The sequence below is a fragment of the Tribolium castaneum genome, chromosome 2 (genome assembly GCF_031307605.1).
Source record: "Tribolium castaneum strain GA2 chromosome 2, icTriCast1.1, whole genome shotgun sequence".
NCBI lineage: Eukaryota > Metazoa > Arthropoda > Insecta > Coleoptera > Tenebrionidae > Tribolium > Tribolium castaneum.
Window position 1 is genome coordinate 17,795,316 of NC_087395.1, and position 11,929 is coordinate 17,807,244.

General features: G+C 31.2%; 1 protein-coding gene across 2 annotated transcripts; it reads right to left on the bottom strand.

Moving 5' to 3' along the window:
* Positions 1-2,848: 2,848 nt before the first annotated feature.
* Positions 2,849-9,534, bottom strand: LOC660440 (retinol dehydrogenase 14). 2 transcript variants are annotated; one of them, XM_966671.5, is made up of 4 exons: positions 9,387-9,534; positions 8,722-8,975; positions 8,435-8,671; positions 2,849-3,390 (listed from the first exon to the last, which is right to left on the bottom strand). In XM_966671.5, the coding sequence occupies exons 2-4, from the start codon at positions 8,972-8,974 to the stop codon at positions 2,900-2,902; spliced, it is 981 nt and encodes a 326-aa protein (XP_971764.3). In that variant the 5' UTR covers position 8,975; positions 9,387-9,534; the 3' UTR covers positions 2,849-2,899. The 2 variants fall into 2 exon arrangements, with proteins under 2 accessions (XP_971764.3, XP_015838804.2); XM_015983318.2 differs by lacking the exon at positions 9,387-9,534 and adding an exon at positions 9,084-9,211.
* Positions 9,535-11,929: the final 2,395 nt, after the last annotated feature.

Sequence of the window (11,929 nt, forward strand, 5' to 3'; positions counted from 1 at the left end):
CAGAATTACAGAGTGTGACATGTCTTGTTTAATCGTTATAAAAATAAATAAATATTTCATTCAAATGCCCAAAAAACTACACAAAGCGCTGTGTTTTTTATAAATCGAAACAAGACTGTCATTCAAGATTTAAGTGACTTGTATCTGATTTAGTTTTTTGGAAAACCGCAATTAGCACGTCACATTTAAGAGATTTTAGTATCATATGGAAGTTTTTTTAATTTTTAAAATGTATAACTACCTGTTGGCCAAGATATAATTTTTATTCACTTGTAATTTTTCAGTTCCTCTAGTTTGGCTTAAGTTTTTGTTTACATTTTGCTTTCTCTTGGGTGTAATTTAATCAATGAAAAAATAAAAAAAAATAAATTTTGTTGTTAAAAACTTAATCCAAATTTTGATAGTAATTTGGGCAATCACCTTTTGAAACAAATGATGAAGCATTTCTATGCGGCATTTTGTGTACCACTGAAAAAAACTCTCAAAAGTTTGCGCGCCATCAGAAAAGTAAAATTTTATTAATTTGGTGAAATTACTTTAAAAACCAACAACAGTGGTTGAATTTTCTGTGTTGATGAAAAAGAAAAGTGTCCTTGGACTTTTTGTGAAATGTTATCTATGAAATTTAAAGTTCACAGAATCGTCAATAATTTGAAGACACAGGAAGCGTACCTGAACTAAATCGAGTGAGGACAAAACACGTCACTGGAAACGAAGCAATAGTTGGGGCTGTAATTCAAGCTTTTGAAGAGAATCCAATCAGCAGTGCACGAAACATTTCCAAAGTCCTGAATGTTCAAGTATCAGGAATTTTTCAGTTGTTGTTCAGTCTTTTAGTCCTTTTTGAAATAATTAAAGCATCCAGTACCAAAAGTAAGTCAAAAATATTGTTTTTTAACTTTGTATGGGTGAGAGATGATTGTGAAATGTCCCTTGCGTGACAGTTACGTTTCTGCGAGTAGGAGTGACCAAAATTCGATGGTAGTGCTCATTTGTTTCATAGAGATCTACGCTTTTGCATCTGTACCCACGTTTAACAGTTTGTTTCTCATTTTTCTCGCGAAACAGACGTCTTCCACGAACGAGTTTTTTCTGACAGCATTTTTCACTGACGATAATTTTTTAAATATAAATTCTAAAAAGCTTAACATTTTAAAAAAGCATGTAAAAATTACGTTTTTAATACTTAAGTTGTTGCATTAATTGGATCTTAATCTTTATCTTCCAAAATATCTGCATTTTAAATTTCATAAAAATCCGTTGACAAATATCTGAGATATCAGGCTCGAAAGTCTTAGCTGAGACACTCTGTACATATTTTTTTGACAATTCCAAAGCTTTAATAATATCGACTCTTCTGTATGATTATTGGTTCTTAAGTTACTACAAAAATTTACTTTTTGCGGACTTATCCTGTAAAAAGTTGGACTACGAAACTTGTTTTTCTCAGAATTATAAATGCAAACATTCTTGATTTATTTGTTACAAAACAGAAATAAATAAAAATAAAACCATACATAAATAAAACTTTATTCAAAAGTTCAAGAAATACAGAAGGCGACAAGTTATTTATAACTCGAATGGACAGTCTTTTATCTGATTGAGTTTTGTTATTCAGTATCTACTGTGTCTACTGGTTCTACATGTAATAAGTTATTTTTTTATTTTTAGTATTTTTTTTATTTTGTTCTTACTCACACAGTTATGATTTTGAATTGTTGCCCTATAATTAGATGCTTCTGTTTGGCATCCTATGTGTTTTATTATTATTATTATTTAAAATAGAAAACCAAACTCATCACGTAACATTTTAGAAATTTCATTATCATGTGGGAGTATTTTTTATTTTTTAAATAATGCCTCTTATAGCCATTTTTTTATTTCTTTTATTTATTTCTACTTAAGCTTTTTGTATTACATTTTACCTTTCTCTTTTGTAAAATTTCTTTGATCCACAACAACATTTATTACATCTGCTAGTAACTCAATTTTTTTTTAAGATTGAAGAGTACTTCTTACGAGTCTTACGACTACTTTAGTTTATTATAACTCAAAATCTAGACACGATTCTAAGTTTGGCTAATATATCATTTTCTCGTTTATCTCAATGAAAAAAAATCAAAAAGGTGAACTTTTTTAGTTATTAAAAAAATTTGTACCTATACCTTCTTTTAGGAAATAGTTATTTTTTTAATATTTTCAAGGTTTGAGATACTGTAAAAATATCCTTTTAGCGGAGTCACCCTGTAAAAAAGTTGAACTACAAAACTTGTTTTTCATAGAATTAGAATTGTTTTTTCCTTGTCCTCTTGAATTATAATTTTTTTATTAAACAGAATTTTAACAATTATATAAATACTCATCTAAAACGTTTACTTGTTACTTTAACTTCTATTGATTTAGCAATACTATAACCGTTTTTAGTTTTTTATAATTTCCTCGACCCCATCCCAGCATTATGAACAAGAACGTCCAGTCGTTCTGTTCGATTTATATGAACCGACGACGACAAAGCGAGTTTCTCAGCCAAAATATTGTGATTTTAGTCTCTTCAATCAATTCCTCTGAAAGTTTTAACTACAAAGCGCGAGAAAAGTTTTTCACTTACCTCTAACTTGCCAAAATAATTTTGGCCTCTTTTTTGGCAAGTTTTTTAACCGTTTCCTTGCCTAATTCCTTTAGTGACACCCGTTATAATAATCGCTTTGCCCTCCAAGTTGCACAAAAACAAGATACAAAAGGTAAATGAATGAGGTGTATCGGGAATATAATTCTAAATTAAATTGTCACTATTAATAACAATCTTCAGTTGCGTAAACGTTTCCTTGAAAAAAAAACCAACACGCAGTCAACAAGAATACAATTTATTAATTATTACAACACCACAACAAATACAAGTTTAAATTTTCGGATCGCTGGGCTTGAGATTGACCAAACCCTCCGAAATCTCCCACAGTTTCTTCGCTTTGTTCTCGTCGCTGGCCCCCCGACTCAGTCCTCTCTCCTTGCATTCGGCGAAGTACTTGCCCGTGACTCCTTGGAGTTCCTCCGCACAGGCCACGTACACGCTGGTTTGGCAGCCTTGAAGCGGCGTTTTGAAGAAACCCTTGATGAGGAGGCGCAAAGGCCAGCGGACGAGCACCGGAGCACTTTCCCAAATGCCGGTGTCCACGATTCCGGGATGGAGACAGTTGGCTGTCACACCTGTGCCTTCAAGGCGGCGTGCCAACTCCTTCGTGAAGCAAATGTTGGCGTACTTGGACACGTAGTAGAGGCGAGGCACGAACCACGACCTCGTGGGATTCACGTTGTTGAGGTTGAGAGAAACGACGCGGTACAGCTCGGAAGCCACCACGACGATGCGAGAGGGGGCCGATTTTTTTAACAAGTCTGAAATTACAACAAGCGTTTCAATGAGCACAATTTTTGATGATTTAATACCCAAATGCGTTAATCTGATACTCAGTGTGAGGAAATCTTATGGGCGAAGGTTAGTGCATGGGCGCGCGCTTGCAGTCAGATAAACCTTTCAATCGAAATGTTGTGGAACAGCTTGCATTGTTGATATAAGTTAGTAAAGAGTATTAAAAAATGTTTAGTCAAAGAATTTTTTGTTTCAACCCTCGCGAAAGGGCTGAAATGACGTTTTAGCTAAAAATTTGCAAACACCTAAAATTGGACACATTTTGCGTTTACATACCCATATCTTCCTTCTGGATAAAGCTAGAAACTCCTTTTTTTTTGCAAACAAATTTTCAATAAATGCAGATTTATACGTAGTTTAACAAGGTTGAGTTCACATAATCGGCACGAAATAAAGCTAATACTTGAAATAAATTTTTGGTGCAAGAATCATTTCGTTATCTGTAAGACTCACCAAGTTATTGCAATTTAAAATTACTGCAAAATGCGCCTAAGGTGAAACCGTATTTCCCTCTGAAGCGTGTTCATCGCCTTTGATAACATTTAGAGAGCTAAAAATCGTAATTCGTAAATAATTAAAAAATAATTAATGTCACTTATCTATTAATATTATAACTTTACTTTTAACCGCCCTAACTCTCTGTTAATTTTAGTAATATCTAAAAAGTCAAAAAAACATTTTTATCCCATGTACTTATTTAAAAAGCATAAAAGTGACCCAGTAGAACTAGATTACGAAATTGTAATTCATTTCAAAGTATTTTTTGGTGTGACATTAATATTTTTTTAATTATTTACCATTTTTAGCCCTTGAAATGTTTTCAACTACACCACGTTTTAAAGGGAAATTCGCTGCTATTTCACCTCGAGCACATTTTGTAGATAACTAAATAATCCTTCTTTAAAGTCCTTTTTAAAACGATATACAAATCGTAACGTTTCTGACGAATCAACAATTGTAGTTACACGCTGGGGTACTTGGTTAGAAGCAATTTCTAAAAATTTTAATCAATTAAAATCATTTATTTATTGTTTTACACGACGATGCACAAAGCATTAAACAATGTAAAACTTTAATTTTAACCACAAATTTAGTTTCTCAACTTAATTTTATTGAAAACAATTTTTCAAATATTCCAACTACGATCAAATTTCTAGAAACGTAAAATTTAAAATTATTCATTACAGTTGAGAAATTTGAGTCTACGTTGATAGAGTTAAAATCTGTAGAATGGTCATTACAAGATAAATTTAATGCAAAAATTGACGCAGATACTAGAAATCCCGATTTTCTAGTTTTAAAACAAATAGCGAATAATGTAGCACCTTCGACATATTTTAATTAGCGCCAAACTTTTTATTTACTCCTGTAACCATCTGTGATGTAGAAAGATCTTTTTCGAAATTCAAAGATATTTTAACCGCAAAACGGAATCAGTTTTCGAGAAATTAGAAAGAATCACAGTTATTCAAGCGAATGTCTCAGAGAAAATGATTAAAATATTTTTATTTAGTTTTTAATTTTAATTTCCACTGAATTAAAACGCAACATTTTCAAAATGTAATAGTGACTTACGCTCCCCTGTATTAAACATCTTCATTGGTGTCCATGTAAGATTGAGGAAATGATGAAGTTATTTTTTAACGATTATGTCAAATTAGGTGCCTTGTCAGGGTTTGAACTAGCCAAGCAAAAGCTGATATTAGCGACTATTTTAAAATTGTTTCAGAAAATAATCTCAACAAATATACCGCAATCTTAATAAATTAGCGATTATTTTATTGCCACAATTTTTCTTGGGTACTCCGTAATTATAATAAAACAATAATATTTATGTTTTAATTAGATTTTTGTAAGCGACCGGTAACATTAATTGTATAAACCCCAAGTAAACTACGCCAATGCACGCGCTGTAACGGACCATTTCATCGATAAATATTGAACATCGCGAGAGCCCTACGATCGGTTGTGGCCTCATGACCATCCCATAAAATTTCCTCACACTTGATATTACATCATCAGTATAACCAGATATTTTAAAGACAGAGATGATAATTACTCAAAATTTGAGCCATAATAAATAAACAGGACACATCTCAAAGAGTCATACTACTTACTGGTTAAAATTTCATAAATAGTCAAACTAATAAATTATTGTAGCGAATAGGCATATGAGGACCATGAGATTTACCAAATGTTAGTTGCTAGCGTGCTGGCTTTCAAGGTTTTCTCTTATTAATTATTATTTTCCCTCATTTATTTACTATTTTGGCTACACACTCATCACTGTGACAGAATTGTTACAAACGGTATTTTATTTAATTAATTTAATTTAATAAACATTTGTCCACTGATGAAAATTTGGTTTTTGTTTTTTTAAATGGTACTGTTACTATAGTGGCGGTCAGCTCGATTTGCGTGTGCGTCATCAATTTCATTTTTTCATTACCAACACAAAGCTATAAAAAAAATATCAAAAACAATGCAAATTTAAACAGCTAGGGCTATCTAAGGGTGGTATCCTTGAACATAAATTTACATGTGCACTTCGACAACACCGTCAAGTGTCACGAATTACGTGAATAATTAACATTAGATTTTTCATAAATTCATGTGGTAGGCAACAATTTTTTTTAAATTTCTGCGCCCCTTTTTTCAAGAGCATTGTCGATTTTAGTCGATGAGATGTTGTTTGCTTATCCCAAATAAATTTGTTGCAACTATCTTGGTAAAAAAGTAACCAACCAACCTACAGAGATTAAAAAAATCATGAAAAAAACATGAAGAGAGGTTTGTAGTTCTATTATGTCAAGTTCCATATTTTTTTATTTTTAAGAGAAATTTTAATTTTAATATTTTTTTTAATTTTTTATTTTAAGAGAGTGATTAGGAAGGTGATTAGTATTAATTAACACTAATGAATAATTAGACTTGTTGTATATTTGAGCACACCTTGCATATTTTTTCAGTAGTACATTTTATTATTTAAACTGTCTTTAATGTTTTGTTGAAATTTTAGAAAAAGTTAAAAATCTGATTTGTTGACTTTACACATCGCAGATTCCAGCATTGCTTTATAAGATAAGTGCAAGACTTTAACAGAATTGCCTTAAAACCATATACAATGAGTTTTTTAAATTCTCATCTAGTCGTCTGTGAATTTCTCATGTAAAATCAGAAATGCCGCTTTATAGAATTAATGACAGGCAATTAGACACCGAATATTACCATTCTCCACTTATTAAGTCTTCAATTCAGAAATAAGCTTCGACAATAAAAGTGCTTTCTTGCACAGATTAACAATTTAGTTGCATTTTAACGAAATTTTTAAAATTAATTAATTGTCAAATTGTAAATATCACAAATGACAGTTTTGACATTTATTGACAGAGAATTCAATTCAGCAGAGCGGCAGAATTTTTTTTACATGTATGTTCAAATTTTAGTTTTCTTGCAAAATCTATCCGCGAACTAAAAAATAAAGAATGTTCCTCGGAGAGTGGAGTTTGAGACGACTATGTGAAAAAATATAAGAAAATAACAATAAAAGTTTGGCACGGGAAACAAAATGTCAATGATTTTAATTTTAATTAAAATATTTTAGAATTAATACCTAATTTGAAAAAAGCACAAATATTTTCTATAAACGTTAAAATACCGTTTTTTCTTTTTATACTTACCCAATACCTTATGTTGAAACCCCATTTCCGTAATGAACATCGAATTAACGGATAACTAGATCAAAATTTTAGAAAAACGTACGGTAATAATGTCAAGTAAGGTATATTCAGTTTCATCCATCAATTTTTTTAACTAGGTGTGTGTTAGTTAAAAATATAAAATTCTTTTCTAGACAATAAATACATCTGTTAATTTGATAAGTTTTTCAAGAAATTTTTTTGAATTAATACGTTTCTCTTAAAATCGTAATTTACGCGAAATCATATTCATAACACTCGCTATTTTTATTTCTGATTCTGAATCGTCTATTTTATTTTGAGTAAGTGGTCGCCCGTGTGCGACATATAAATTATGAATTATGATTCATAATGATGATAAAATTGTCATTTCTTCTACAGTAAATTGAAAGAAAAGAGCAATCAATGGATCGAACATTAATAATATAATGATATGCTGGGTACATCGTTGACAAAGGAGAAACAGTATAGAAACTAGAACATTTTATCTACAAGAAAGAACTAATTTTTACTAAAAATAATCAAATATCTGTGATTAGTTCCCAAATTTCTGTAAAAAAAAACAAGTTAATTACAAAATACTTTACAATTATTGATTTTACAAATTATTGATAACAACGATTATATCATAGAATCATAAAGAACGGAACAAAAAAGTTGGGCAATTTGTTGAGTAATGGGTTTACTCAAAATTTCTCCAAAAGTGACACACTCTCATCAGTAAATATCGGCAATTTTGTAAGAATATTTTAACAGTACCGGTTTTGTCAAATTTATAAGTCAATAACTTAGAAAGTCCATCCCAGCGTCAAATAAAATTCCAAAAAAAAGATGTTGACGAAAATGAAAAAAAATGCATAACATTCCGAACACTACACAAAATAATAAACAAATCTTCGTTTTCTTCAATGTCGCCAACTTCAGAAATGAATAGAAGATCGAATGTTAATTTCGGTGTCGAAACAAACTTATTTAATCGGCGGTACGGTCGTTCACATTTTGTATAAATTAACTGGGTCATTAAACACATTTAAAAATGGTTTAATTATTTTTTTGCTAATCCGAATAACTAAGATTTTTATTAATTGGCAGGACACATTCAAACACGTGGCGTGGAGGTTGTTACACCTCTGTTTAGCAATATTGCTTCGCTGACTCCAGTTTATTGGTCAATTTTTTTCGAAACCTATTTCAGAAACCAACAAAATTATGTAGCTTCTTAACGTGTTACACGCTCTACCTGGCATTTAAACATTAAAACAATCACCGACTCCACTAGTGCGTGAAAGCACCAGTTGTGTCAATAACTCACCGATTAAGAGATGTGTGAGAAGAAACGGCCCGTAATGATTCGTGGCCATGGTCAGTTCAAGATTATCTTCAGTCATCTGTATCTTGTTCGCTGCCATTCCGGCGTTGTGGATCAAAACGTCCAACTTGGGCTCGGTCCGCGTGATCTCCTCTGCAAACTCTCTGATCGACTTTTGCGACGACAAATCCAACTTTTTCACAAACACATTTTGGTTGTTCGACGCCTGCACAATCTCATCTGCAATTTCGCCAAAAATTAAACGAAAACGACGCTCAACAGCGACTTGCCTCTGGCCTTTTCGGCCGTTTCCAGATTACGACAAGCCAAAATAACCCGCGCTCCTCTTTTGGCAATTTCCTTGGCGGTTTCTTTGCCGATGCCGCCGTTGCCGCCGGTGATAATCACCGTCTTGCCGTCCATTTTCGTAATTGCGGTGTAATAACCGCAAGTGAGAAAAGTGTATAATTTTACGATTAAAATCGACGCGAATGCAGCGCACGTTACCACCGGCCAAGACAAACACAGATCGGACACTACCATCCTAGAACAAACATTTTGGCCTTGTAATAACCAGTCGGAATTTTTGAGCAGGGATGTCAAGGAAAACCGAACAGTTTTAGAGGAAAGTGCGGAAGTTTGAGAAACTTACCAGATATGGGAAAGGAATGCTCACAAGTGACGGCTGTTCTTGTGGAATAATCAACAATCAATGTATTTGGTAAATTGGGTTAATAATATGGATCTGCGATTGGACTAGATAGGTCTATTGAAAGGAAAATGTAAAGGTTTCGTGAATAAATAATACTTTCTCTTTCGTTCGCTCAATTTTACGGAATTAATGAGGGACTTTTGTTCCATCCTCCCCGCCGTAGAAACGTAAACAATGACATTCCTCCGGCTCGTCACTGGCTCTTTTAATTAATTTGGATAATTAGATGTAATAAAAACTCACCTTGATGCAAGGTTTACAAATTGATCAACGGGTTTTCCTCGATGCAAAAAACACTAGAAAAAAGTAGGTTGCGACTTTAACCTGGGGATCACACGTAAGCGTTTAACAGGTGCTTACACTGCTGTGGTAACAATGGATAAGTAAAGAAAGTGAAAACCAATCAGTGGCACTTGCTGTATGACTAAGTATTTTAGAAATCTTCGGGGAATTGTTTAAAACGCAACCATTTCAAGGGGAAATTTCTTCTAATGACGACGATTAATATTTGATTCTTGCAAAAAGTCATTAACAGAGTAATATGAATCGATGCACCCATAGGTCAGTCTGAATCGATTTGAAAATTTCTCGTATCTAATCACGGGTACTTTTATTATGTTCGAAACAAATTGTAGAGATGGTAGAAATGGATCTTTATTTATTCAAAGGAAAACCCGGGCAAATAATGTCATTACTGTATTATTTCATCTCTTTTCTTTTATTTTTGTGTCGCAAATTGTAAAGCTTCACAACGTTAAATTGTTTGCGAAATTAATAGACAAAATGTAAGGGAAAATAACGAAAAATGACCCTCTTTAAAAGTCGAGTAATCGCAGAAAAATGTTTGTTTTGCTACGAAGAGGTTTCCAGAATTCTAAAAAAATAAGAAAAATTATAAAAATCCGACATTACTTTTATTAAATTAAACAAAGTTTAAAAACCCGACACATCAAACCTTTATTTGAAACACAATTTATTAATTTTATTGGAAATGGATTTTTTTCGAGATGAAAATTGACTGTGAAGAAAAAACATGGAAAAATCTGTTAAAATGAGTTCCAAATGGTTGTTTCTGTATTTTTTTTATTTATATATAACAGAACTACCAAAAATTCGCTGAATTTGTTCAAGCACAGCAGAAACAATTTTTTCTTGAGATATTTCGATAAAAATAATGTTACAAATTGATCCAAAATGCATAATTATAGTCACGTAAAGCAATTACTCTTTTATAAACTGCAAAGTACTTCGTTTTATGAATTTCGTTATTTTTATTCTTTATATTTTTTATTAGTTATTATTCTTTTCAATCAGGCGTCTTTTCCCACTTAATTCGGCTCTGAATAGATAAGTTTTTTAATAATTTGGGGTTGTTATTTTTCATACGACAATTGAAAGCACCCAAAGAAAAATCTAAGATTTCTCTTTCAAATGGTCCGAACACAATTCTAAAATGGTAACGTTATAGCTATATTTTTGAAAGGCATGTTCAAATCCAAAAAACTGTAAATAAATAGCAACGATTCTCCATGATTTAACAGCACAGCACAATAGAAAAAAGAAGCAAAAATAACATTTTATAAACTAGATTATTTATTAAGAAAAAAGTTATTTTTGGCAATGGCCCAGCTGTGGTGGTTTTTTTCAGTAGAAAATTACACTATATTAATTAATTACCGCCAAAATTACGTTTCTTGACTCTTTGGTTTAATTATAACATTATAATTAGGTTGCCAATGCCATAAAAAAATTAAATCGTACTCTAATTTTAAATTCAAGTGATCAGTTGATACTATTTTATGACTCATTTTTAAAAAACTAAAAAAAATCTCTCCATTTCAAAAAGAAGGCAAGATTTCTACGATACTGCTGTAAAAGTGCGTTTTTTAAACAACGCGAATCTATTTATTTCTTACTTTATTTTAAAAAGTTCTAATCAAACCCAAATCACAGTTTGCTTTTAAATGCTTTATATTTTTTCTTACACCTAGGTACATATGATTAATTTAATTTAATTTAATTGATCAAAATTTTATGATTTCTAGTAATATCTTACAGCAAACGATGCGTAAATGATGTTTATCGCAAAAAATATGTAAAAAAATTGTCGGTGTTCCCAAAATTAAGTGTTTATTCAATTTTTAATTTTTATTTAAATATTTTCTTTATTATTCTTTTACACAAAACAACATTTACTTTAGCATCGTTTGTTGTAGCATAATAGGAATTTTTATTATTTTAAACTACTTATTTACTAATTTAGGATACTATAAGGAATTGTAAAAAAAAGTTCTAAAAAAATTGTAGGTAATTATTACTTTTTGAGATAGAGCAAACATTTAGAATAGACATGAATTAGCCTTTATATATTTTTATATAATTTATATAATTTTACAGAGTGATTCAAAAGTACCGGACAATCTCTTGGGTGATAATAAAGAACATAAAACTAAATTAAAAGTTCTAATGACAAAAAAATGTTTGAGGCTTTTTTCACGACATAAAGCTCCTTACAGTTAAATTTTTAAGTTGAGTTTTTGGTGCTCCTGGTCATATTTTTTTGACTTTTGTTATCAGAAACAACAGCTCTTGGGACATTAAATAAAAACAATTAATATCTTATGATGTACAAAATAATTAGAAAACTTGCAAAGACAATAAATTAAATTCGACATCGCAGGAAACAAAATAGCAAAAATCGATACCGTTGCTAAGAAAAACAAATTAAAAAATATACTTATTTTTTTTAAATAATCAACTGTCAGTGTCAAAATTCCGATAAAGAC

Excerpts from the sequence above, each read along its gene's own strand:
- LOC660440 (XM_966671.5), bottom strand. The coding sequence starts at position 8,974 with ATGGTAGTGTCCGATCTGTGTTTGTCTTGGCCGGTGGTAACGTGCGCT. Across the intron at positions 8,672-8,721 it reads AACGGCCGAAAAGGCCAGAG|ATGAGATTGTGCAGGCGTCG; the intron begins GCAAGTCGCTGT and ends GCGAAATTGCAG. Across the intron at positions 3,391-8,434 it reads TCTCACACATCTCTTAATCG|ACTTGTTAAAAAAATCGGCC; the intron begins GTGAGTTATTGA and ends TTGTAATTTCAG.